The 27775-nt window shown below is 47.1% G+C and overlaps 2 protein-coding genes across 7 annotated transcripts in view; both read right to left on the bottom strand.

Moving 5' to 3' along the window:
• The window catches only part of LOC310757229 (uncharacterized protein), a 141096-nt gene that overhangs the window by 23002 nt on the left and 90319 nt on the right, over nt 1-27775 (bottom strand). The gene's annotated exons all lie outside the window — the stretch shown is intronic.
• Nucleotides 280-27209, bottom strand: CCDC71 (coiled-coil domain containing 71). 6 transcript variants are annotated; one of them, XR_014545015.1, is made up of 3 exons: nt 27109-27209; nt 5634-8145; nt 280-5558 (listed from the first exon to the last, which is right to left on the bottom strand). XR_014545015.1 is itself a non-coding variant. In XM_083602100.1 (2 exons), the coding sequence occupies exon 2, from the start codon at nt 8082-8084 to the stop codon at nt 6885-6887; it is 1200 nt and encodes a 399-aa protein (XP_083458226.1). In that variant the 5' UTR covers nt 8085-8145; nt 27109-27209; the 3' UTR covers nt 280-6884. The 6 variants fall into 6 exon arrangements, 5 of the variants coding, with proteins under 5 accessions (XP_083458226.1, XP_083458227.1, XP_083458228.1 ...); XM_083602100.1 differs by having other exon boundaries at nt 280-8145; XM_083602101.1 differs by lacking the exon at nt 27109-27209 and adding an exon at nt 17583-18501 and having other exon boundaries at nt 280-8145.

Raw genomic sequence — 27775 nt, 5'->3', positions numbered from 1 at the left:
CTTCTTCTCCCCCACAGATGTGTGTATCAATTGTGGCTCAAGATATGTGAACTGGGGACCAATGAATTGTGGCTCAAGATCTGAATGAATTGTGGCTCAAGATATGTGAACTGGGGACCAATGAATTATCTACATTTGCCTCCACTGCATGTGACTGATATTAAGAACACAATTGGGTAGTTTCTCTGCAACCCAAGACTCTCACCCCCATCTCGCCTCAGTTTTCAACATCTCCGAAGGACAAAAGGACTTTAAAAAGACAAGACAGACACAGTAAGCTGGGTTTTGAAGCACCATTTTTTATGTAGAATGGCAGAGCGGGGGTCATCTGCTACAATTCCAAAACCAAGGAAAGAAAACTTTCACTTCATTTAAAAAATAAAAGACAGGTCGGGGTTTTTTGTTCCCTTTCCCTCCTTGGTGAAAACATAATACTCAAAAAGTCGCCTCGCGTCACACGAGGCTGTTCCAAAAATATACAAACACTGAAACCGGGAACGGTGGGCTGGCTGCATATGTAACATCAAAACAGAGAACTTCAGAAAGCATCCTGCACAAAGAAATTGAATGGGAGAGAAATCTGCTCTTGCGAGGCAGCCAGGTGGTGGTTCAAACCCATAATACCAAAGTGTTCTGTTTGCTTCTCCTCCCACATAGTGCCAGGGAGTCACAAGTGAGAAGTAACCAATGGCCAGAGAAAAATATATGTCTATATAATGTTATATCAAGGTTTACAGCACGTTGGGAAAATGGCGGGTGGCCACAAGTTCAGGGCTGGAGATGAGATCCACTTCCATGAAAGGACACCAGGTTTGTGCTTGGCAATGTAGAAACGTTGAGAAGGGCCACCACACACACAATACCTTGTGCTGGCCCCACCGTAGTCTGGCTGGCAGAATCTAGCTACTCTGCAGGCGGCGTCTACCAGGAAAGACAGCATCCGAAACACAAAGGACCAAGGAGTTGTGGTGTGCTACATAAACGAAGGCCGCCTCTGTGGCTCCCACGTCCTTCGGGCGCAAAAAGGGTACAATTCAAAATGCTTTGCATATGGAGACTGGCAGAGAGACAGCCGGGAGACACAGTGGTTTTTCAATGCCTTGTGTTTTAACAACTGTTTCCACAGACCCTCCCCGTTCCAGGCACTGGCGTAGCAGCAATACCCTGTCCGAGCGATAGGAACAGGGGGAGGGGATATTTCCAGACCATCACTGTCCACAGAGAGCTCCCCAAGGGCCTGCCCGTGACATTTTAGCACTTCCGATCCCTGCTGGCACAGCCACAGCGAAGCGTTTCGCACGACTGGTGGGGATCAGTCTGGGTCCTGCAAACCATGCGGCGAAGGTCACTGGTCTTTGGCTTGCCTTAATCCACCACCTCCAATCTACTCTGGTAGGAAACGCATACCAAGGGAAGCAGGAAGGAGGCAGGTTGGCCACGCCCAATCGCTTCCCAACCCCCAAAGACAAGGTTGCGCAATGAGAAGCGTGGGCTCACTCACAAAAACAGGGGAAGATTCTTAAAGCAACAGGAACCCCTTGGAATCCTCACACAAGACTGCAGGGAGGGAGGCTTCACACACAGGGTGGTACATCAAAAAGCTCCCTTCTTGCCAATGTCAGGGGTGGGGCTGATCAACGCAGCCCCAATCACACCATAGGCGTAGCCAGGACTTATTTTTTTTGGGGGGAGGGGGTGGAACACCCACCTGCCTGGCTCGCTCTAGCAGATTCAGAATGAAATGTCCCAACAGATGTCTTAAATCGCTTTCTTTGGACCCCACGCTCAGAAAAAACCTGTCAAAACCTTTCTACAATTTCTACTTTTAGTTAACTATTTTTATTTATTCACTTGATGTGGGGGGGGGCAGCTGCCCCCCTGGCTATGCCCATGACTCACATTGGAATGCATGTGCAGTTTGAGTGAGCAGGGCTACAGTCCCCCCCGCCCCATAGCAGAACTAGCCTGTCACAAGAGACTAAGAATCGGAGACTGAGCAGCTAAGTGCATGTAATATCTTGTAAGTACTCCTAATCCCGCTTCCTTCTTCCTGGTGTCCATACCCACTCAGCCGCAGCATTTATTCACATTTATCGCATCCAGAGCTTCCACATGCCCAGCAAGCCAAGAGGGCATGAAGCATGTTCTCAGCTTACAAATGCACTTGCTAACTCCCAACCACAGGGCACACAGAATAGGTAATCCCTTATAAAATGCAAGCATCATGAAGAACGGCTCAATCCGAGACCATTCGGATGCATGCTTTCTGGTACTGGAGCTGTGGAACAGCGTTGGACAGAACCTGGTCAGGGGCCTGTGCAGCCAAGGGCCTCGTCTGCCCCTTCCAATTGCCTCTCTCCCCCAAAAGGCACTCAATACCGTGCAGAAGTGAATCCAGCGATCACCTCTAAGTGAACAAAAGCCTTTCAAGCCCAGAGATCCAAGCATGCGAGGGCTCAGTCGACAACGCAAAAGAGCCATCCTGGGAAATCTCAAGCTGATTCAGCTTAGGAAATCGCAGGGTGGAGGAACAGGACAGTGCAGACAGCTGCCCAGGACCCAAAGATGAAAGCTCTGAGTAGCCATTGCCAGATAGCCGCGTCGTAACATCTCCTATGGGAGGCTGGAGATCAATACATACACGTCAACATGTGACGTCGTCTCATGCCTAGCATCCAACGCATAATAGCCTTCTCCGGCAGTTAACTCTCTAAGGTTGCTTTGCCTAAAATTAATCTTCCCCTGTACCCAAAGATTCTTTTGAAACTGGGATGCTGGGGCTGGCCCTGTGACCTAGCGGACATGGGTGCATGCAAAGAAGCACCCGCAGCTCAGTGGTAGAGAATCTGCTTTCCATGCAGAAGTCCCTTGCTGCAACCCCAGCATCTTCAGCTAAAAAGGAAACAGGGCCTGGGAAAAGACCCTTGCCTGAGACTCTGGACAACCAGCACCAGTCTGAAGAGAGAATACTTGGCAGATAGACATATAGCATAGATCTCAGGAAATCAGATCTACTGTGGAGCTTTACCACTTGAGGGTGGCTACTCCAAAGACACCTGGAAACTGAGTAGCAGAAGTTGCATGCATGAGCTGAGCGCTGGCCCCATTTCCCCATGCCCAAAATTAGGTGGCACTCTTGATGGCGGAGGTCTACAAGCACTTTTGGCACCAGTCCTGTGTTTAAGCATCCACCACAAGACACAGCCTCCCCTCTTAGCATTCTTTTAAGTAGTGAGATCGTTTTAGTTGAGAAAGCTTGCTACTGAAGCGGCAGCAACTGGGGGTCATCACAGGTTCTCCCCCACTTCAGCTGATGGGCATTAAGAGGCTGGGGGAATTCTTCCCATGCAAGAGACCCTTCATCTCCTCGCGCTAACTTATTGCAGTGAACTACGCGGGCTTCTCAAGCATCAACCAGGGAGAGGAAATCTTACAGGCTAAGTAGATGTGACCATTGTAAAGGCACAAAAAGCTATCTAGATTCCTGCTTAGGTTTTCTTTAGAGTTATATCTTTACCGGGCTAAGCGCCATGATGCTAGTGTCTTTGGGGAACAGAACGCTTTGCTGCAGCAGATTGAAAACCTGCTTCCTAGAAGACCTTCTTGACCTCATCCCTGGGGTTTCCCCGAGCCTGAATGGAAGAGCTTTCGTCTTGCGCTATTCATGAACTGCTTATGCGTTACGCCACCCTTCCAGGCTAATTTTAACATTGCAAAACCTAAAGGAGAGGTTGAGCCACAACAAATAAACTCAAAATTGATGGCTTATCCATATAAGCAATCTGCCTGATGAATTTCCATTTATAAAATCCTTTTCCTTTTCAGGTGAGAAAGAACTCTCTGATAGTAAGAGCTACTTGATGGTGGAACAAAGCACCTTGGAAGGTGGCAGACTATCCTGCGCTGGAGATTTTTAAACAGAGGTTGGGTGGCCATCTGTCAGGGATTCTTTAGTTGTGATTCCTGTGTTGAACAGGATCAGACTAGACGTTCCTTGGGGGTCCTTACAACAGCCTGATACTATACCATGCTGAGACCTTGTCTGTTGTTGCTAGGTTGTTGTTTTTTGCTTTCTGTTTCTTTTTACAGCTCTCAGCCCAGGACATTTACAGAGGGACTTGGTACACACACATGTACACATCCAGCCAATCTCACATTTGGTATTTAGGGCAAAGAGGGCTAATCTCCCTTTACTGCCTGCAAACAGGTTATGGAGCCTCATTTAATTGCCATATATGTTGCTATCTCTGTTCCTCTTATCGATCCAAGATATTTGTTCAGCCACATGTTGTGGAAACTTCAACTCCCATCTGCCCCAAGCAGCACGGCCAATGGTCAAGAATGTTGGGAGTTGCAGTCCAACAACATCTGGGGTGTGGGTGTGTGTCAGAGTTTCCCCCTCCGTGCTGTAACAACTGTTCCTTCCTTAAGAACACAATCCAGGTACGCAGAGTTTTGCGAGTTGGCTAAGAATTCCCTCGGCAAGCCGTAACTCCTCCAACGAAAACGACAAACCCTCAAGGGCACCTGAGCAGGTGGAAGTCACACAGCTGAAGCCAGGCTATGCTCCTACGCAGTCGTGAGCACAACAGGTGCACAAATCAAGAACCACGGCTTCACCAAAAGCTGTTCTGGGAGGAAAACAGTCTCCTAAGCAGATTTGTTTGTGTACTGACGCACCCAACTGCCACCCAATCTCGACTTTGCCAGGCACTTGGTGTGAGTGTGCGCACGCACACGAATGGCATCATCAAGAAACTTGCCCCTAGCACATACCCTATTGGAAGAGCAGAACAGACAGGATTTCCTACAAATTCATTGAGAAGAATGCTCTTAAAGCATCTACAGCAGCTTGGTGGAAGGGAGGGGGAAGTCCCCGTTTTCCTTTTGCCCTACCAGCAAGATAAATACCTAACTCAGAAGTGATCGCAGAAAGGAAAGCTATTATCCTTTGGAAAGAATGTTTTCTGAAAGCAGCTTAACTGGGGCAGGCCAAATGCTGGAGCTGTAGTCGGAAGAGGCTAGATTTTCTCCTTGCCTCAACTGAGAGGAGACGCTCAAATCTAGAGACCCCCACCCCCAGTGGAAAGATGCCAAGCAGCAACTTAGATGAACTGCTGTGCTAAAAGCAAAGATTGTCCCAGCAAAGGCGTGAGAAGGCAGATTTCCAGAATGATGGTGCTGGCAGCTCTGCAAAGTCAAGAGCGTCTGCCAATGGCTCATGGAGAAGTTCCCTCACCTTCCAGCACAGTGGTTCAACAGGTTTAAAACAAGCTTAGGTTTGCAAACGTGGCACAAAGTTGAAGTATACTCTTCTGGAAATACTGCAGGTGCTGGCAAGGATAAGAAATTTTAAAGCAGTGGTTCTCAACCTTGGGCCCCCGGATGTTTCTGGCCTACAACTCCCATGATCCATAGCTCACAGGACCAGTGGTCAGGGATGATGGGAGTTGTAGGCCCAAAACATCTGGGGACCCAAGGTTGAGAAAGGCTGCTTTAAAGGCTCGCAGGCCAGAAGCCTCTGCTGTGGTTGGACTAGATGACTAGGTCCCTTCCGACTACGCAATGCTAGGATTCTAGGATTCTTTTTGCAGGCCCAGTCACTTCTACATCAAGCCCAAAAACCTCATTACCTTACTGCAGCAGGATACACCTGGGTACATTCAGACGCCCAATGGCTGTAGGTCAGACATACTAAGATGTCTGGTGGCAGAAATGTTCCAACGATTGCACTAGAAAATATTTATCATAAGCAGCCACAGGTTCTTTAAAAAAAAAAACAACTAAAGAGAGGGGAGGGTCAATTCCACTATGGTTTGCTAAGTTGCCCTTTGGAGAATAAAACACAGGACACAGGAAATTGGCTGGCAAGCAGAGCCGCCGCCCCATGAACTCTAGATCTGCAGAAGGGGCTTCCACAGAGAGGCGCCCTTCCTGCCCACTATGGCACTAACTTGGCACTAAATTATGAGGCACCCTTTTCTGCTTGCTTGGGGCGTGCCAGGGGCCTTGCTCTGTCCTCCCTTGCCACTTTTTTCATATGCAAAGTCTCCATATTTGGGGGCGACTCTCCTCCCCAAAAACCCCCTTTCCTCTGCCACTGCCTCATGGTCTGCTGGGATTAAAAAACCTGGTCAAGTGAAGGGACGAGGGCACCGGAGAAAGCAAACGTTTTCTCCTTCCCTTTCTATAAACTCTTCCGGCTGATGTGCAACCTTTATCCCCCAGTCAGCTCTATGAGGTGGTGGCGTGGGCAGCAAGCAGGAGCCAGCGGGTGGTAAAGGGCAGCCAGCCACTCAGATTCACAGCCAAGGGAGGCAACACTGCAGACAGGCAAAGGCCTTCCATTAAACAATCTAGCAACAAACTGGAGAGAAAAGCTTTTGAAACCAACTTGGGAAGTAGGGGGTCAATGAAGAAGGGATCACATTCTGACAGCCCTTGGGCAATGCATGTATGTGAGTCCGTAGATATTTATATTTAATAATAAGTATATAAAATATGATCAAATCAAAACCAAGTAGCTTTACAGGTTTGCTTTTTTTAAAAAAAGAAAAGTAAAATATCACAGTACACCAATCATCCCCAGCGCCGCCACATCCCAGATGTGTGCTCTGCCATGTTGAAAAAAGCATGGTAGAAAAGTGTTCTAGAGGAAGGCTAATGCTCTGCGCCTTATATCTATCAGGATGAAGCCTCGGAGGCCTCTTAAAAAGTTTATTTTTATAATATATAATCCAACAGTTGCCCAACTCCGCAGAACTCCTCCCCAGCTGCTAGTGACAGGCCTGAGGACTGCAAATCAACTCCCCCCGCAAGAGGCCTGCAGTCTGCTTGACGGCGCCTGCATTCGTGGCCCTGCGGCTCCAACTTCTCCGAGCCCCTCAAGGGACGCTGCGGGAGTGAGGCAACGGCTGGATTCTGATGACAGGGGACAAATTAACCCGGAGGATCTTCTGTGCTCTCCTCCGCAACTCGTCGTCGGAAGAGCTGTTCACCTTGATCGCCCGGAATTTCAGCAGGTTCAACGTCGCGGACGCCAGATCCGGTTTGCTGGGAGGTGAGACGGGAGTCGTTTTCTTCCTGTGCGGCAACTCCTTCCCCTCCTCCGCTCTTTTCCTCTTCTGCTCGGCCGTCTCCTGGCGGCTGCCGCCACCTCTCCGTTCCGTTTTGGCCGCGGGTGGCTCCTTCGTCCTGGACGTCCCAGTACTGGAGCTCTGGGAGGCGCTTCCGGAAAGCCGGCCGTTCAGAACCCCGGAGGCTTTGCAAGCGTTGCTCTCCTGCAGAACGCCACCTTTGGGTCCTTTCACGAGACTCACTGCCAGAGCGCCAGAGTCCGGTCCTTTTTTCGCCGTGTGCCTATACCCTTTGGGGTCCAACTGACCGGGTGGCATTTTAGTAGCTTTGATGGCCGGAGGCTGCCTGGACGCCCCAGCCCCAAGCTTGAGGAGCTTAAGGTCCGAGGGCGAAATCCCAAGGCGCCCTTGTTCACATTTGGACTCCAGGCAGGAGGCTGTGGCTTGCAGAGGGACCAAGGCTTCCAGCACAACAGACAGTCTCATGGCCGGGTAGACGCCAGGGTACATGTGAGCAGGGAAGCCCACAGCAGATGCATTTGATGTGCCTGAGCGTGTCCGTTTCAAAGAGTTCAACAGGAGGTTGGTGGAATTACTGCTCTTCGGCAATGGCTTTTTAGAGGCTTCGGGAGAACTTACGGTAACGCCTGCTAAGGGGCCGGATACCTTTGCCACGACTGCGGTGCTTCGGGCCGGAGCCTTTGCGGATTCCGAAATAGGGGCAGCTGCTTTTGAAGTGTCCGGAATGCTGTCTTTTGCCTGGCCGGGCATACGGGCAGTACATGACATGTACCCATAAACGTCTTTGCTTCTGAGGATGGTGGGCTGGTAGCCTTCCTCCCTGAGGCCTTGGAGAAAAGCTACCAGCTGGGTCTCTGTGTCAGACAGGTCCCTGGACATGGGGTTGAAGACTCGCAGAGCTTCTTCCAAGGCCTTCTGTCCTGCGGAGGAGATCCTTGACCACGAATGGACGGCTTTTTCTTCCGCATTGTCCGCCTCAACATTCATGGCATTAGGCTAGCGGTAACTTCTTAGGGGTCCAAACCACGTGGAAGCCAATGCAGGTCACCTCAAATGAAAAGGGGGAAAAGGCAGTTAACTTACAGCCCGAGAAACAGACAAATACAGGGTATTTTTTTTCTTGTGTGGAGGCTCTCAAGGCCCCAAGATACCTCTGCAGTGAGTTAGCCTTACCTTTCAAGAGCACAAGGCCTACAATCACAAGGGGTCAACTCTGCCAGAATGCCATTGACCAAAGAAGCACATTGTAGCAAAGCTGCAGAGGACACAGAATGGCCTGAATTTAAGAAAAACTTAAACCTAAACCAGAACTGTATACCATTTAGCAAGTTGCGTCTCCCCCCTTCCCCAAAGAATTGTATCAGCCACAGATGTAATTTTAAGGAGCTAGTCTAAATTTCAGAATGCTACCACAGCTGCCCAAAACTACCCCAAAAAGGCGAGCTCGGAGCAGAGAACTTCCTGTCCCGTCACTGGACTCACATTCTTTTACGTTAACATTTTTTCATGATTCAGCAGGCCATAATCCTAAAGAGATGCTCGCACAGCATCTTTAATAGATCATTGCAAACCTTTCCCCTGCTCTAAGCCTCAAAACATGTCATAAAGCAGTGCCTGCATCTTTCATTTTGGTCTATAGGTGTTCCAAAACAAATGTCCAAGTAATTTCTTATGTTCAAACAAATTAACCCTGCCTTATCATCACCTTAAGCAAAGACTATTTCAAGGAAGTTGCCTCCGAAGATTCTATTGACCACCCACCCACCCCAATCACAATTAAGGCTTTGTTCTTCCTTTTGATTCTACGGAGGTACAGGGGGACATTCTGGTATCTGACGAAGTGTGCATGCACACGAAAGCTCATACCAAGAACTAACTTAGTTGGTCTTTAAGGTGCTACTGGAAAGAAATTTTTTTTTTTTGTTTTGACTATGGCAGACCAACACGGCTACCTATCTGTAACTGGAATTCTGATTCCCGTTGCTGATAGCAGAGGAAAGAGAGAAAAAGGTTGATAGGGCAATAGGTTGCCAGGAGAGTAAGGCAGATCAAGGTGCAAGCTGACTAGGTAAAAAGGTGCTGGCGTGAGGGTGACTCAAAACGAAACACACACTTTTTCATTAATACACACGAAACCGTCATCACCTGGCCCATATTTTGTTCATAAGTAACTTATTTTTTGAGCATGTGCTCTCTTGAGCACTTATATTCTGTCATTTCTTTATTATTTATTTCAGGGGTCTCCAAGCTTTCCTTGCCTCGGGCCAGTGTCTCCAGCGACAATTGCACGGCGGGCCGGAGGGTGGGGGAGCGCGTGCCCATACGCACAAGCTATTTCTGGCGCACTTTCAGGTTGGAGGAGCACTGGAAATAGCTTGTGCGCATGCGCACGGGCCTCCTCCGACCCGGAAGTGGGTCCCTGCGCCGCGCCGGTAAGAGCGGGTGGCAGCAGGTGGTAGTTACCACGGGCCGGATAAACGAGTCCCTCGGGCCTTATCCGGCCCCAGGGCTATAGGTTGGTGACCCCTGATTTATTTCATAAAATTTATGCATCCCTTGTTTGTTAACAAACAAAAACCCCTCAATGCGGTTTTACAAAAAGATAAAACAGTAAAATCCAGAAAATCACGCTTCCCCTGTGCAGGCCACACCATCCTGCGATTATGTTTCAATCAGATAAAGAAACAGGCTTGCGTGTCAAGAGTAGCTCTGCCAATCTCATGATGAGTCAAATTTCTCCTCATAATGCCTGCAGGAAACGCTTGGGGAGCTACTCGCGGCTCAGGAGCAGCTGGGATGTCGCTCAAGACACTTATCTATTTGATTGCATTCTTAATAAGTCTACTGAAGTTTAGGGCCCAGCAGCAACCAGGCCATATTACATATCATGTCCTAGTCATGGTGCAAATACAGGAAAATAATTTCATCGCCGACGCATCCCCCCAAATCCAAACAGTCTTAAGAAGAGGCTAGCCAGCCAACAGAGTTCAGGAACACTGTCACCTGGAACAAAGGTTTAAGTTTCAAGGATGTGGAAACACCTGTTGAGCACCTGAGAAGCATGGACACTCCAGCATGACAAGTCTGAAAAGTGCAGACAGCACTATGAGCATGGATGAGGCCTCCCCCCATAATACAGACTGGTGGTTAAGGACTCTGGGCCCAATCCTAACCAAGCCAGGGCCACTTCCTTCCTTCGGTTCTTAAGTGATGCATTTGACTCTAATCAATTTACTGGTTTGGTCCTATACAGGTAGCAACCAGCTTCCGAATACATGTTCCAATGCTACCATGCACTAGTTCAGACACACAACCTACAAAGCCCATTTAAGATCAAACACTTAGAGATGTGAAGGCCTTGTGGGAAAGAGAAAAATTCAACTTCCGGTCAGCGCCAGCAACTGTAATGGCGGATTTCCTCCGATCTCCGGAGGAAATCTGCTTCGTGGAGTTAGGGTTCTACCGCTACGGCGAAGCGGGGACCCGAAAAAAATCACAGGCGGGGAAGCCTGTGAACTGAAGGCTCGGCGGGCTCCATTTGCGTCCCCCCCGCTGCAAAGGAGCCTTTTTAAAGGCTCCGGAACAGACCAGGGGTGAGCGGCGCGGAGCTGAGAGCTGTTTACCCGTTTCCGCGAAGCCGCATGCCATGGTTGGAGAGCGCTGACTTCTTCCTTTGAACATTTGGACTAAAAGTAACAACCCGTGAGTAATACGGAAATTGGATATTAAAAATCTCCTTTGTGATTCGGCACGAGCGGGGAAGGCGCAAAGAGGAAGTCCGTCTCCCCCTTTTGTAAACATTTTAAAGCAAGGACTAGATAACTAAGGTTGAGAAGAACATCTTCTTCGTGAGAAGTTAAAAGTAATTAATTTCACGTTTTGGCAGTATAAGTGAATGTGCTGGAGGATAAGAGTTAATTTTGAGAGTGGAATTGCCACCCCCCCCCCCAGGACCCGGGAGCGATCCGTGAGGGAACCTGTTGAAGAGATATAGAAGACTTTGACAGCTGTCAAACTAGCTGTCAAAGTTGGGAGGGAAAAAAAAGAGAGAGAACTTTGTTTCTATTGCCTCGGCTGGTTATATTTGTTACATTTAGGTAACAAATTGTCGAAAACAAAGGAAAATAAAGGACTTTTGGATTAGAACTGGAAGGAATACTAAGTAACCAGTACTCCCCTAGAGGGGGCTCTGGGACATTACAGAATGGCTGTAAGTGGAAAAATACAGAATGAACTGGAGAAGATCTTTCTTCGTCTGGGAAAATTTCAAGAACAAAGCATTGTTTTGGCTAGAAATGTTACAACATTGAATGAAAAAGCAAATAAACTTGCGGAAATTGGAAGGGACTTGACTCAAGCCTCTGTACCAGAACAAAAAGACTTTGCATCTGAGTTAAAAACTCTTGCAGCTGAACAAGAAAAGAAATTTGAGAAACTTGAGAAAGTGGGAGAAGATACACATGACAATTTAGAGGGAAAGGAAGGAGGAGCTATAATGTTGCAGAGGAATAAAGAGAGCCAAAGGCCTGTAAAGATGGATATAAAGGAAAAGACAAACCTGATTAAAGTGGAAGTAGGAGTTTTTGGGACACTTGGACTTAAAAGAAGTAAAAAACAAGATTTGGATTACAATTCTAAATATGGAGGCCTGGCAGGAAGAAATATAATGATGCAGAGGATTAAAGAGAGCCAAAGGCCTGTAAAGATGGATATAAAGGAAAAGACAAACCTGATTAAAGTGGAAGTTGGAGTTTCTGGGACACTTGGACTTAAAAGAAGTAAAAAACAAGATTTGGATTACAATTCTAAATATGGAGGCCTGGCAGGAAGAAATATGGACCTTATTGGGACAGAGCTTCTCCGAGATTTGGTGCTTATTATAAAGGACTATCAAAAAAACCGGCAGAGAGGAAAGGAGAGAGATTTAAGGGCCTCGGATGTGAGGTCACCAGGCTGACACCAGATAGATTGATGGACATCGGTTGGAGATTGAAACCGGGAAAGGCGGGGAGTGGGGTTTTGGGTATCCAAAGGCGGTACAAATATACTTTGTTTTTTCTTGTAAATATTTTGTTTTGCTACTTAGACTAAAATGGGGAATTCGTGAAATGGAATTGGGGTCGACTTTAGAAAAAGGTATTAAGAATAAGTTTTGATGCATAAAGATTGAGGTTTATGTTAAAATTGGTTAATTAAAAGGATTTAAATATAATAAGATAAAATTTGGGGATAGGAACTTGTTGAATTAAAAACTGAATTGGAATACAAGAAGGGGAGATGTGGGGAAGTCAAGGAAATATGATATTGAAAGAAAGGATTGTAATTATATGTGTGTGTTTTTTTCTTTTTTCTTGTTTTTTGTTTTTCTTTAAATCTTTTGAAAATTTCAATAAATATTCTATAAAAAAAAAAAAGGGAAAGAGAAAAATTCAGGGCGGGAAAGAAGATGGGTTTTCTCCAAGCCTTTCTTTTTGTTTTGTTTTTCTGAAAAATGTCCAACTATGAGAGGTGGAGAAACTTGTTTCAATCCAGGCAAACTTGCAGTGTTTTGTAAGTCCATTATACATATGGTGACAAATGTGAAGCAGAAACTGATATGGAAATGAATGCTTTATGTCGGCTTGACACTGTGGAGGACTGGAGGGTCATATTCAATATTAGTCCTCCTCAAGAGTAGACGATCCACTGAAGTTGATGAACATTGCTAACTTAGGTTCATCAATTTCAATGGGTCTACTCTACGTTGAATGTATAATCATTTTCTTTTTTCTTTTTTACTGTACTGATGTTTTCTCCTGTTTGGCTGGGTTTGTTGCCTGTTCTTTTTTTAACATGGTGGCTACGCCTTGTGAAAATCCAGCCTTAGTGACTAAATTGCATCTTATCTGATGCGCAGAAAATCCAAAGAGAGGTTTTGCTTAATTGAGCTTCCATTCAGCAGTTAGGATTGGATTTCCACAAAGCACAGCCACGGAACGACGAGAAAAGCCCTCGGATCCGAGGCAATTAATCGGTGCACAATATGCTCAAGATGAGTTGAGCAGAAGTGGGAAGGAGCCCTTACTCTTTGAACTGTGACTCTTGGACCAGGATAAAACAGATTCAAATATGCTGGTTTCATCCCCCAGTACCTGGCTGGTTACTTGCTGTTTATATAACCTTCTGGCAATATTGCATCTTGGGAGTCCTTGCAGTTTCAAGGGCATCTGAACCACAAAGATAAACACTGCACACTTTCAGCAATGTGAGCTGCCACAACAACTGGAGCGATCACTTGAAAAATGGGAAATTCAAAGGTTGTGAAGATGGGAGTGCAAGGCAACCCTGACTGCGCCTTTGAAAGAAACTCCACTCCAAGCCCAGAGGCCAGACCTAAGAAGACATCTGTATAATGGACATTTGCTTGCCCACTTCAGTGAAGGAACACTTCTATCAGCCTCTGAATCTAGGAAGCTAGCTTATACTTACATTTGGGGGGGTACAGTATATTATTTTTGCTGTTTTTCATATTTTGCTGTTAGATCTGATTATGAATTGTAAGGCGATTGTTTAATTTGATCAAATATTTCTTAATGGGATGCTTTCGTTAACTTACTGCTCAAGTTTTCTTATATTTTGCAACTTGTGAATTATGTAATTTTCATCCCGCGAGCCTCCTTGACAATATTGATCGTGGAAAGGCAGCATGCAAATAGATGATACTAGACCAAACCACGGGTCCTTCTAACTGGTTGTTGTTCTTGTTAGTTTCTATTGATTTAATGGTTTACTTATCGTCTGTATAAGATATTCTGGTTTTAAATGTTTTATGTTTTATTATGTTTTTATATATGTTGTAAGCCGCCCAGAGTGGCTGGGGAACCCAGCCAGATGGGCGGGATATAAATAGTAAAAATTAGTAGTAGTAGTACAGTGGTACCTCAGGTTAAGAACTTAATTCGTTCCGGAGGTCTGTTCTTAACCTGAAACTGTTCTTAACCTGAGGCACCACTTTAGCTAATGGGGCCTCCTGCTGCCGTGCGATTTCTGTTCTCATCCTGAAGCAAAGTTCTTAACCCGAGGTACTATTTCTGGGTTAGCGGAGTCTGTAACCTGAAGCGTCTGTAAACCGAGGTACCTTCTGTAGTAGTATTAGTAGTAGTAGTAGTAGTAGTAGTAGTAGTAGTGTAGTAGTATCATCTATACTGACTGGCAGTAGCTGGTTTCAGAAAGGCCGTTAACAGCCTTGCCTGTAGATGCAGGGGACTGAATCAAGGGCCTTTTGAATAGAAAAACACACGCTCTACTGCTAAGCTACGGCCCCTCAGTTTAGCCAGTGGCAGAAACTAGCAAGGCAAAATCCATCTGCTGTAGTAATGCTCCCCTTCCCCACAGACCCTTTTTAAGGCTGTGCAGGCACCATACATTTACAGCACATGACTTTCCCCATCCTCAGACTTGTCGTTTCCCCCTTGCATCGCTACAGCTCCCAGCACCCTTGAATGATTAGTTCCCAGGATTATTTGGGGGAAGTCCTGTGTTTCAAATGTATGGTGCTTACACAGCCTAAGTCAGGGGTCGGCAACCTAAGGCCCACGGGCCACAAGCGGCCCACAGGGGTCGTTTAACCGGCCCCCCAAGCCAAGCTACCCGCTCGGCAAGTCCCCGCGTGCTGCGCTAACCCGCCGCACTGCAGGGACTCACTTCCGCTGCGCCGGAAATTGTGTCTGCGCAGACACTGGAAATCACAGGCGCGCGGGCACAATCCGGCCCCCAGAGGGATCTGCGCTGGAGTGAACCGGCCCAGGCGAGGTAAACCTTGCTGACCCCTGGCCTAAGTCCCTGCAGAAGCCCTATTCACACACGCCCGGCCCTAGACTAGCTAATATCTTTAGCTGTCCTCACATACACAAACCTCTCTCGAGTGACAAGCCATGTATCCCTCCGAGGCAAGGATACCATGGCCAATATTTCACTACCTATAAAACTATTTTTTAGAAGCGCTATCTAATCTCCTGCAAAGGCCTCTGAATTATCCACAAGTATCTCAGAGCTACGGAACTTCAGCCTCTAAATATCTGTCCATGCCTGAGTTTAAGCATCTTCTGTAATGCCTGGGAGAATTTAGCTGGCGTGAGGTAGCGTTTTTTTACAAAAGCTCACTCTTATAATTTATAGTGCCCCATTCTTTCAAAGGAGCAGTCCAGGTTGGCTCAGAATACAAGGAAGGCGGCATTTAGAACTGGCAGAAAAAGAACCATAAGAGAATCTCATTTGTAAGAATCAGAAGAGAATAGCATTCTACTTCTAAACAGAAATATTTCCACACGCCTTCTGAAAGATTGTAAAGGCTCTGGAGGGAGTTTGACAGCTGCAAGGCCACCACCGAGAAAGCCCTGCTTCTTCAAGAGCACCTGTATGATCACCGTAGGTAGCTCAGTCGGTAAAGCAGGAGACGCTTGATCTCAGGGTCATCTTTTCAAGCTCCAGGTTGGGCAAAATATTCCTGCACTGCAGGGGGTTGGACTAGATATCCTCATGGTCCCTTCCAGCTCTCTGATTCTCCCTTCAAGGAGCTCAGGTAAGTATCAATGGGGAGCTCACTTCATGTGACAGATTAGTCTGAGAGATGGTGGCTGCATTCAAAAAAGCACTTTATCCTGTTTTCCGGGTGCTTCCTTGCCTGATTAATTTCTGCATTAGATGTAATCTTTCACACAACATAAAAGCCATTTGTGGAATCCAGCGGAAGTTAAGCACAGTGGCGTAGCGTGGGTTGTCAGCACCCGGGGCAAGGCAAGTAATTTGCGCCCCCTAACCCGTGGATTTTAGCAGGGGGCAGAGAGCTGCGAGTGCGAGCGCGCCCCCCCAGATGTTGCGCCCGGTGCGGCCGGCCCCCCCTGCACCCCCCACGCTACGCCACTGGTTAAGCACTCAATTCTATGTTGATTCCGGGGGGGTGGTGGAACCATTTGCAACACAATTAACTCGGAAATCACAGTTTGCACTATAACTCCACGTGACAAAATCTGAGGCAGTATCCTGGCATACAGTTATTTTCTGCCGTATAAAGTTTTGTGTGACATGGCAGCACAACGCTCGAAAAGCCCTAGTTCCATAACACGACAGGTACTACGGTGTGAAAGTAACGTTAGAGATCGGGGGGCCACTAGGTGGCGCATCGGAAGATGGCTGACAATAACATCTCTCTGACCCACACGAGGTAATTTGGAGGCTATGATGGGGGTAATTAGCCTCCTTAACCCCCCCAGGATTGTGGGGGGGGACGGCCCTTGCCTCCTGTGCCCTATACCACCCCCGAATTTGTGGGGTTGGGGGCACTAGGCACAAAGCCCTCCTGTGGGATTCCGGCACTCCTGGACGCCGTCCCTGATTCGCGCCGCTAGTTGCAAGCATCTTCAAAAGAAACAATTTGGACGAGATAAATTGCACATGCTTCAAGGAAAAAGGGGAGTAAAGACTGCTGACAGAAGAGATCTCTGATAACAAGACAAGAATACAATATGAGAAGATACGTCAAGATACGGTATGACTGAGGGGGGAGGGGGGAAAAACCTGCCTTCCTTTTTCTTATGTGATTTAACAAGAATCCCCTCCCCTAATGAGTCAGAGACTAAGAACTTAAGCTGTGGATTTAAGTCTGTGTGGAGATAAACTTTCGAACCAAAGCAATGTTTCAAGATGAAGCTGGAAAGCTAAGAGTTTTGGAATGACACAGTTAAAAATGCCGTCGCCATTTTGGGAGGCATTGTTGGAGCTCTTGGGTCTGGGAGGAGAAAGAGAGAAAGAGAGTTGTTTACATATCGTGGATCAACTTCTCGGTGGGACTTAAGAGCGACAAATGCCAAATTTATGATGGAAAGAGCGATGTTATCTACGAAGGAGATATATGGAAACCATCTGGACTTAGTGGAGGAACGGGAAATCCACACAGGATTATTATTTTGCTTATCGGCTTAAGGAGACTAACAGAAGAGATCGTAAAGGAAAAATAGAAATTATATGAACAAGATATGATGTGGAAACACCAAGATAAGACTGGATAGAATTATGAATTTTGTTTGGACTGATTGGGACTGATTTGGACATTAACGCAGTAATAAGAAGATGATCTGAATCCCCCGTTGGATCTTGAAGTATGGGTTCCCCCAACAAAATTAAAAAATTTGGCTTTGTAATTTGGAATTTATGTGATGTGATTTAATTTGATGTGATTGGCCAGTTAATAAAATTTGTTTAAAAAAAAGAAAGAAAGTAACGTTAGAGATCAGGACAGAAATGCTAGAGCATTATAACCAAGGAAACTATTGCAATAAGCCCCATGTTTGAACGCAGGCTATGTCTTAGAAAAATAGTTTCACATTCTGCTGAAGCTACAGCATTCCTGATGGGGGGGGGGTCCATCCAGCCTCTGCTTAAAACCTCTAATAAAGGAGAACACAGCATTTCCCAAAGAAATCTGCTTCCTTGCCAAACAGTCTGTACCATCATCTAGCTTTTACTATCTACCGGTATGTGATGGCCATGATTTGAAGATGGCTATACCATACTGCCTCTTCTCCATGTTAGCTATACCCAACTCCTTCGCAACCTTTTCTTCCAGGGCCCCCGTGTTAGAAACTCAGGTATGTAAGCCAATCGCCAAATGGAACCTTAAACCTAGGTTACGGTTGCCGCAACAGAATGTCTAGGCACCCTTTTTCTTTCAATGAGATCTATTATTATTCATTTCTACGCTGCTTTGTATTTTAAAGAGTGTTAGGGAAATTCCTAGGGTTCCTTCCTTGGAGTAGACAGCCAAAAGCTTCTAAGGAAAGAGGAGTCAGGTACACAAGGTAGGCTCAACAGAGATTTATTCATCATTAAGACAGTGCCAAATGGTCAGCCACAATGCTATTGCCACAAGCATGGTCTGACCTCGGCGCATGCCCTTCGGCTTTTCTTATATACTCCTCTTCTATCAGGTAAATACATATGCAATCATCATGCCCGTGTCATTTATGCAATACTATTGGCTAAAGCAATGCATGAACAGATTGTGGACGCTCTGCCTGGCCTTCCAATTGGACACACCATATTTGGAGTTGTCTTCTGCTCAGAAATTCCTACTACCTTATTAAGGTGTCGTCCTCAATCATTCCTTTTCAGCAGGTTTTGGCTTGCACATACCTATCCCTCCCAAACTTGTCCTTGGCAATTCTCCTTGTCTGTGCAAACTCCTTGTCATTATATTCCAATAAATTTTCCTCCTCTTATCTGGCCATCTATTAATCTCCTATTAAAGAACACAATTGCTAAGGGCAAGGTTCTTGCTGTTTACGGACACTGCTTTTGACAAGCAGTTCTGACTCTAAACACAGACGGCAATTTTGATTTTAACTACTATATATGTATTCAAAACACTATACATCATATATATATGATATACCATATATCATAACATATATTCAAACTGTTTGTGCTGACCTTAAATGGCCTCAGCCCAGTATACTTGATGGAGTGTTTCCAAGCCCATCGTTCAGGCCAGACACTGAGGTCCAGCTCCAAGGGCCTTCTAGCGATTCCCTCACTGTGAGAAGTTACAGGGAACCAGGTAGAGGGGCCTTATTGGTGGTGGTGCCCGCCCTTTGGAACGCCCTCCCACCAGATGTCAAGGAAATAAACAAGCATCGGACTTCTAGAAGACTTCAGAAGGCAGCCTGTTTAGGGAAGTTTTTAATGTTTGAAGCTTTATTCTGTTTTTAATGTTCTGTTGAAAGCCGCCCAGAGTGGCTGGGGAAACCCAGCCAGATGGGCAGGGTAGAAATAATAAATTATTATTGTTATTTAATGTTTGATGTTTTACCGTTTTTAATATTCTGTTGGGAGCTGCCCAGAGTGGCTGGGGAGGCCCAGCCAGATGGGCGGGGTAGAAATAATAAATTATTATTGTTATTTAATGTTTGATGTTTTACCGTTTTCAATATTCTGTTGGGAGCTGCCCAGAGTGGCTGGGGAGGCCCAGCCAGATGGGCGGGGTATAAGTAATAATAATAATAATAATAATAATAATAATAATAATAAAACATATATCTAACAAGAGAAAATCTCAAAGCAGTTTGCAACACACTAAGCAGGCACGTCCAACTCCCAAGAGACTGTGATCTACTCCCAGTATAAAAAAACTGGCAGTGATGTACCCATTGTCATTGGCGGGAGAAGTGTGCATGGGGTGAGTGGATTGCCCAGACTTGTTGAGGTGGGAGGATTCCACAGAGTTTTTGAGCTTTTTAACAAATTAACTTTTTGTACACTTTATTTAAGCCCGCGATAGATAAGTGATCTACCAGGATCAGCCAGGGATCTACCAGTAGATCACAATCTACTGGTAAATCATGATCTACTGGTTGGACATGCCTGCACTAAAGCATCCAAAAAAAAAAACAAAAAACCCCCAATCCAGAATAAAACAAATTCAAGCTTCAAGGAAAATATTCCAGACCCTTCTCTAAGTGACATTTTGCTTTCCCTATATTTATTTACCCACTTAATGCACACACCGTTGATCAGCTGATTGGCAGTGCCTGCCAATCTTCCCTTTGGCTGAGCCAAGTCTTTATCTGCCCCATACCTGACTTCATATGTTATGTCAGATGCAGGGCAGGTGAGTATGAATGGCCAAATTTAGATTCAGGTGCCAGAGGTTGCCCATCCTTGCATGATGCCAAACTGCAGCCGTTTTCGAACTTCCTAGCTTCAGGGAACTTTTCCTATGGAGAGCTGGCCGCAAATGAATTCCTGCATGTCTGGCACGGAATCTCTGGGTGTTACAAAGGAGTCTGGAAAGCTTCTGGGTACATGCTTACTTCAGACATGACACTTGCCAAACTTGTTGGGCCTCACCGTTGCTCCACATTAATTGAGTGTTCATCCCATAGCACACCCAACACTAGCCTGCGGCTAAACTTTTTATGTGCATGGGTTGGTCCAAAAATCAGGCTTTTGTTAGTCAATATAGGTCCCCTGAATAATATTTTGAGAGGCAATATTATACTGGATCTTCCAGGCTGGCGAGAATCCAGATGTCAGCTGGAACATAGCATTTTACAAGAGGGCATATGGACTGCCTGATTTAACCAGTCCATGGTTTTTAAACAGGTATGTTGAAAATCTAGCTCACACTCCTATTTGTAAAACAGCAACCACTTAACATTTACAGTGGTACCTCAGGTTACATACGCTTCAGGTTGCAGACTCCGCTAACCCAGAGATAGTACCTCGGGTTAAGAACTTTGCTTCAGGATGAGAACAGAAATCGTGCTCCGGCGGTGCGGCAGCAGCGGGAGGCCCCATTAGCTAAAGTGGTGCTTCAGGTTAAGAACAGTTTCAGGTTAAGAACGGACCTCCAGAATGAATTAAGTACGTAACCAGAGGTACCACTGTATACCGTATTTTTCGCCCTATAAGACGCACTTTTTCCCCTCCAAAAATGAAGGGGAAATGTGTGTGCGTCCTATGGGGCAAATGCAGGGTCCTGGGCTTCAGCGATAGCAACACGAAGCCTCCGAAGCCTGCGCTCCGGAGGCTTCGCGTTGCTTCCGCTGAAGCCAGAAGCGTCTGCTCTTTGAGGCTGGTGGTGGGGTAAAGCAGCGCTTCCCCCATCGCTAGCCCCAGAGGATGGGGGGCAGCGGGGAGGCGTGCGACGCCTTCCCGCTACTCTCCAACCCGGCTTTGAGGCTGGCGGTGGGGGAAAGCAGCGCTTCCCCCATCGCCAACCCCAGAGGATGGGGGAGCAAAATCTGGGTCGAAAAGCCCGCAGGAGCTGTGCGCTCTTTAAAGGGGCTGCGCGGCTTCTGCTGGCTTTTCTAGGAGGTGGGGGAATTCCCCCACCTCGTAGAAAAGCCCACAGGAGCCACGCAGCCTTTAAAGAGTGCGCCGCTCTTGGGGGCTTTTCCCCAAGGAGGGAGAAGGGACTGACTGGCCGAGTCCGTCCCTTCTCCCTCCTGTGGCCTTTTGCGGGAGATGGGGGAATTCCCCCACCTCCCACAAAAGCAGGCAAAAGCCGTGCGCTCTTTAAAGAGGCTGCCCCCCACCTCGTCGAAAAGCCCGCAGGAGCCACGCACCCTTTAAAGAGTGCGCCGCTCTTGGGGGCTTTTCCCCGAGAAGGGAGAAGTGACTGACTGGCCGTTTCAGTCCCTTCGCCCTCCTGGTCTAAAAGCCCGCAGGAGTCGCGCGCGGCTCCTGTGGGATTTTGCGGGAGGTGGGGGAATTCCGCCACCTCCCGCAAAAACAGGGAGAAGGTCTTGGAGTAGCGCACAGATTGCTTGCAGCCTGTCCGCTGCTCCCAGAGCTGCGGGGGGGGGGGATCATTTTCCCCCCTTGATTTCCTCCCCTGAAAACTAGGTGCGTCCTATGGGCCGGTGCGTCCTATAGGGCGAAAAATACGGTATGTAACTAGCACACAATGCCAGTGTTAGAAACTCACAATATATAAGCTAGGCACCAAATGGCTCCTTAAACCAGTTGTAGTTGCTAAAATGGAATGTTCAGTTGCCATTTTTGGCTCTAATGATGGACTGATTGCGATTGATTATCAGTTAACCATCTGGCTGGTTCAAACGACAACCTTGAGCTAATTTCAGAAATAGACTGGAAAGAGAAGTTGCTGAGTTGCAACTTATTACCAAACCTAAAACCAAGGAGAGACCTGGTCTGAATAGAGACATTGGATTCTTATCTCATTATACATGATAAAGCTATTTTTAGGCATCTCACCCCTTGCTTTTTTCCTGTAAGACCAATTGCAGTCGTTAACACGCGTCAACAGGTTTACCACACCTCTCAGCCAATCACCCATTCCCACCCCCACCCTCTCACTATATATAAGGGCCTGGTGACTTCTGTTTCAGTGTATCTGGAGAAGTGTGCATGCACATGAAAGCTCATACCAAGAACAAACGTAGTTGGTCTCTAAGGTGCTACTGGAAGGAATTTTTTAAAACCTTGAGCTAGATTAGTGAGAACTTAAAGAAAAGTCACTTGATCCAGGGACTGTCTACACATATTGGCCTATTCCTTCCTCTTTTTCCTTTCCCCATATGAACTGACCCAGACCCTGCGCTCATCATGTGATACCTTTCTTTGTGTGTCTAGAGGGTGGCAACATGAGAACAGGCCTTTTCTGCGGTGGCTCCCCATTTGTAGAATGCTCTCCCCGGGGCGACTCGCCTGGCGCCTTCATTAGATATCTTTAGGTGCCAGGCAAACAGTTTCCTCTATAACCAAGCCTTTGGTCTTTAACTATAAGTGGCCTTTTAGAAGTGGGTGGGATGTTTTTAATGTACCGTATTTTTCCCTCTATTACACGCAGATTTTTTCTCCTAAAAAGTAAGGGGAAATGTCTGTGCGTGTTATAGAGCGAATGTGTGGTCCCTGGAGCTGACAAGCGCGAGTGAAGGCAAAAATCAGGCAAATATCAAAACGTCCGGAGAAGGGAGGAAAGAGGAAGCTGCTGCTTTCCTGCATTCTGCCTCAGGGTCTTACTGCCCACCCGCTTCTGTTTCCTTACTGTGTTTGCTCAGACGGAACAAAGAGCAGAGAAAACCCCTCCCCTCCAGGCAAGCAGAGTGGAAAACAGATTCCTCTCCGTGCGTCTGGGACTTGAAGGCAACATGCAGGTTGGGTCGGGGGGAGAGAGAGCTGGTTGGCTTGTGGGGGGGGGGGACTTTTGCCTTCCTTTCCTCCCTCCGGTAAAACCCCTCTCCTGCATTCTTAGCCAGCTGCTTCTCTGCACACCCCTCTCCTTGTCGCTTCTATGTTTTTCCTTCCCTCCCTGCTTAAAACGTGGTTCCAATCACGGATCCACATGGATCCTCAGGATCTTTGCATTGAGTCACCCCAAATTCACCATCAGATCACATAGCAATGATCTGATGCAAAAACAGGGCTGCAATGCTGCAAAAACATGGTTACAAAGCACGGATCCACATGGATCCTCAGGATCTTTGCATTGGGTCACCCCAAATTCACCATCAGATCACATAGCATGTCCATGGCTACAGCCTGCACCAAAAAAACACGCACCCACTGTTGCCTGGGGCTGCAATGGTGCAAAAACGTGGTTACAAAGCATGGATCCACATGGATCCTCAGGATCTTTGCATTGGGCTACCCCAAACTCACCGTCAAATCACATGTCTGTGGCTGCAGCATGAAGCACAAAAATGATACATCCACTGTTTCATTCAGATTTTTTTTTTCTTGTTTTCCTCCTCTAAAAACTATGTGCGTGTTATGGTCAGGTGCGTGTTATCGAGCGAAAAATACGGTATTTCTCTTTCCTCTTGGTTTTAATCTACCTCTGTGGGTGTATTGTCAATTTGTTTGGTTGTAATTCGCTTTGGGTTGCCTTGGGCAAGCTAAAGCGAATCAACAATTGAATAAATAAATAAGAAGAGCGCTGCTGGATCAGGCCAGCAACCCTTCTAGCAATCCCATTCTCACACTGGCCAACCCAATGTCTATGGAAAGCCTGCAAGCAGGACCTCAGCACATCACTCTTGCCAGTAACCGGTATTCGGAGCCATACTGCCTCCAACAGTGGAGGTACAACAGGGAACTACATTTATTTCAGCAATGCTTTGCCAAGGTCCCCCATATTATTTTTTGCAAGCTGGTAAAATACAGTCTAGATGGTACTGTGTTAGGTGGATCTGTGGCTAGTTGATGGACTGTAGAGTTGCCATACGTCCGGGAAAACCTGGACATGTCCTCTTTTGGAGCGCCAACATGCCCATCTGGGTGGATTTTTACATTTTAAAGGACATGTCCAGGTTTGGTTTTTTTAAAAATTTGGGGGGGGGGAGTTGGGTTTTTTTTGGGGGGGGGCGCTGTGCCCTGGAAGCAGAAGTGCTGCAGCAGAGCAAGGCCATTGCAGCAAAGATCAGGTAGGAGCAGGGGTCCTGCTTCTGCTCGGGCCTCTCTTTTGCTGTTCAAGATATGGCAGTCCTAATGAACTGTCCCAAAAGATCACTAATCAACATCTCACCACCCTGAAAAGAAGTGACATGGTGGAGTGACGCATGGTTCCGTCCCAGGCTCGTAACATTTGACATCTTTATAAATAATATGGATGAAGCAGATGCTCATCAAATTTGCAGGTGACAACAAACTGGGCTGGATAGCTAATATCTCAGAAGGTGGAAACCAAATCTAAGAGGATCTTGACAGAATGGAGAACTGGGCCAAAGACAGCTATTTCAACGGCAGTGAATATAAAAACTTTGCAATTAGGCAAATACACCACAAATAGGGAACCTGCAGCCCTCTAGGTGTTGCTAGACTCCCATCATCCCAGACTTCGCCATGCTGGAAGGGAGTTGTGGGTCCCAACATCTGGAGGGCTCCCCCTAATATACACTCAATCTGTAGGGAAGACACCTGGCTCGACTTCAGTACATGTGAAAAGAACGTAGGGGTTTAATGAGACCAAAAGCTAAACATGAATCAGCAGTGCAACGTGTGACAAACAATACCAATGAAATTCTAAGTTGCATTGAAGTCTATGAGGAAAGGCCTAAGGCGTTTGTCATGATTGCCTGGAGAAGAGGGTTAAGAGGTGCTACAATGGCTATCCTCAAAGATTTAAAGGGCTGCTGTGCAGATGATGGACCAAATTTATTTTCTGTTGTTCCAGAAGGCAGGATCCAATCCAAATAGTTTAAATTACGAGAGAAAGAGTTTCCTGATGACGTGAAATGTTAAGACTCCCTTAGAAAGTTGACTCTCCTTTGTTAGAACCAAGCAGAGGTTGGATGGCCAGCTTTCAACCGACGGGATTGGACTAAATGACATTTGAGGTGCTCTTGCAACTCTATGATACAGTCCTGTCACATGTTCCATATCACATATAATCACACTATAAAGGAAAGAGTGGATGACATGGGGCTACTGTTTTAGAAGCAAACACACTAGGCACTATGTCTAGTTTCAGCCAATGTCATACACAAGATCCATGCATTTCCCCCCTAAACACCGTACTAGTTAAATAACAGCAGACCAGACTGATCCAGTGGAGAGTGGTTGGCCTGGACATCAATTTGCATCACAAATCTTCAATGAATTGACAAGGCGACTTTGGACAAGTCGCTACTGGCCTCAGGTCTTTTATTTATAAAATGGAAATTGCTTCATATGGTTGCTTCAAAACTAACGTGTGGGGCATGAAGCCCTTTATACAGAAATCAATAGTCTCATTCCCAAAGTAATCGCATTCAGACTCATAGGCTGAGAAACCAATTAAACCACAGAACCCAACCCAAAATGAACCACAAGACATCACTCCCTCTGGAGCACCCAATGCATTTTTCAAAGTTAAAATGCTGCGACTTATCGTCCAAAGGAATGCTAGAAGCAAGCAACGCCAGCAGCAACCGGAGTCTTAAGGCTACGATCCTAATCACACTGCCAAGGAGCATTATTAGTAAGCAGAGGAGGAACCTGCACAGGATTGCAATGTTAAGAAAAATGAGCAGGTGTCAATGGCCACAAACCAGAAATGGAAACTTGCAACATGGAAAGGTTTATGATCCTCATATAAATGGAATAGAAACCATGGATTAGAAATCTTAAGAAAATTAAGGGCTGGCCTTAAAAGAAGGAACAGCCCAGAATTTACATTAAGATGACAAGTTGGGAACAGGTGACCAGGCAGAGAAAAGTCTGTTTGGTTGGGCCATTCCTGGCTTTAATGAGTAACCATTACTCATTAATGGCCTTTTAACTTATTATAGTAACCTGTAATAAATGTAATGCTTACTTCTGGTATTATTTTTCCAGCTTTTGTTTTAGAACACAAGCTAGGGACTACAACTATACCGAGTTGTTAATTTTGTCAGCCTCTTCAAGAACTTTGAAGGCTAAAAGTTGTTTTTCGATATACAAAATAAGTATCCACAAAGAAGCATATCCTCTTAGCTCCCTTCGGCTTTGCCAGATATGCTCCTTAGCTGGGAAGAGAACACGCAAATAACCCTAAACAAATGTTTCCAATCATCTTGAGACAGAGATCTTAATTAAGGGTCTCACAGTAGTGACCGAGAGCTGCAAAAAAGTTTGTAACTGTTGGTTTGTGAGTGCACACTGAGCGTCCTTTTTCTGTAGCTGCTACAGGACTAGTTTTCCCTCATTTAAAAAGCCACAAACGCCACCTGCAGAAGAGCGCAACAAAGTCTCCAGGAACTGGGACATAAACCTGCGCTCCTAACTGATCCCAAACGAGCTCCAGTAGCATCCGGCAACCTGTTGAGATGCTTATCATGAATGTACATATTTGGTGCAAATTGTGTGGAGAAACGACTGACATACCAGGATGACCAAGGCCACTCCAAGGGAAGCCAGCAAAGTGTAGCAGGCATTTAAAGAGCTGGCTCCCTCCGCTCCTGCAGCAAATATTCCCCACCCCACCCCACCTTTGTAACCAACGGAACCTCGGGCAACAACGCAGGTTTGAAACGCGGCGCGGGGAGTAAAGATGGGAGTAAAGTAAAGCTGGATTTACAGCCTCTCCTAAGGCGAGAACGGGTCCCCTAAGCCCGGCCCTACTCGGTGGCAGCAGAATTTGGGAGGGGCTCGGTGGGATCCATCCCTGCAGCTGTCGCAGGGGAAGGATCGGGACCGGCAGGCACTGGAGCCACAACATCGGGGGTCTCCCAGGGGATCTTTGGGGGGGGGTGGAGAAGCAGCCCCGGAATAAAAAGCGGGCGGGGCTCGGTGGGGTGGGATAAGGCCCTGGGGGGGTGCAAGGGACAGGCTGCTGCAGCGAAGGATACCAGCAAAGCCAGTGGCGGAGGGCCAGTCCTGCGACTCCCCCTCGGAGGAAGGAGGGAGCTAAGGGCGGGGCATCCCACGGCTGGACGGAGAAGGGCGACGCGGGGGGGGGTCGGGGGAGAGAGCGGGCAGGGAGCCACCCGAGCCCCGAGTTCGAATCCCGACTGCAGCGCCGCTGCCCGGCGGCGCCGGCCCCGCAACCTACCGGCCGCCGCGGGACCCAGCAAAAGCCGCTGCGCCGTTCCAGCCCCTGCAACATGGCCGCCCGCGGAGCGCCGGAAATACGAGGCCACTTCCGCTTCCGGCCCCCGCCGAGGACGGCCCCGCCCACCCTCCACATTTATCACCTGGGCAACGCCCCCCCTCCGCCGCTGACGGCCACGCCCACCGTCGAGACTTTTTTCCCCGGCCACGCCCACGCGGCGCGTCCGTGGCTCCGCCCACTCCCGAGGCCACGCCCATCCAAAGACCCCCGCCTACCCTGCTGAAGCCGCGTCCACAGATAATCACTCCTTCCCCCTCCATCCATCTGTTACTGGCTAACCATTTGGCTTCCATCTCATTGAGGCACCACAGTGGCCTCTTCCTTCCAGTTAATTTCAAAATGTTCATAGTCTTCTCCACCATCCCCCTCCTATGTCCAAGCACTTTTGGAGGCCCCTTCTCCAAATCTGCAATATTCCTGGCATGCTTCTTCCATGAACTCCAATAAATTATTTCTCTCAGCCGCACTCCATCTGCTTGCTTTGCCCTTCTCTCAGATTCCCCATGTCCTCCAACTAATAATAAAAATAATAATTTATACCTGGCCAACCAAGGCCAACAGGTCTTCCCACAATAACACTCTCCCCTAAATTCCTCTTAAAGATTCG

The sequence above is a fragment of the Podarcis filfolensis genome (genome assembly GCF_964270895.1).
Source record: "Podarcis filfolensis genome assembly, chromosome: 2".
Classification (NCBI taxonomy): Eukaryota; Metazoa; Chordata; class Lepidosauria; order Squamata; family Lacertidae; genus Podarcis; species Podarcis filfolensis.
Note: the sequence above shows the minus strand (reverse complement) of the source record. Positions and strands in the feature narration are given on the sequence as shown.

Bases quoted from the DNA above. Each gene is read 5' to 3' on its own strand.
- CCDC71 (XM_083602100.1), bottom strand. From the start codon at position 8,084: ATGAATGTTGAGGCGGACAATGCGGAAGAAAAAGCCGTCCATTCGTGG.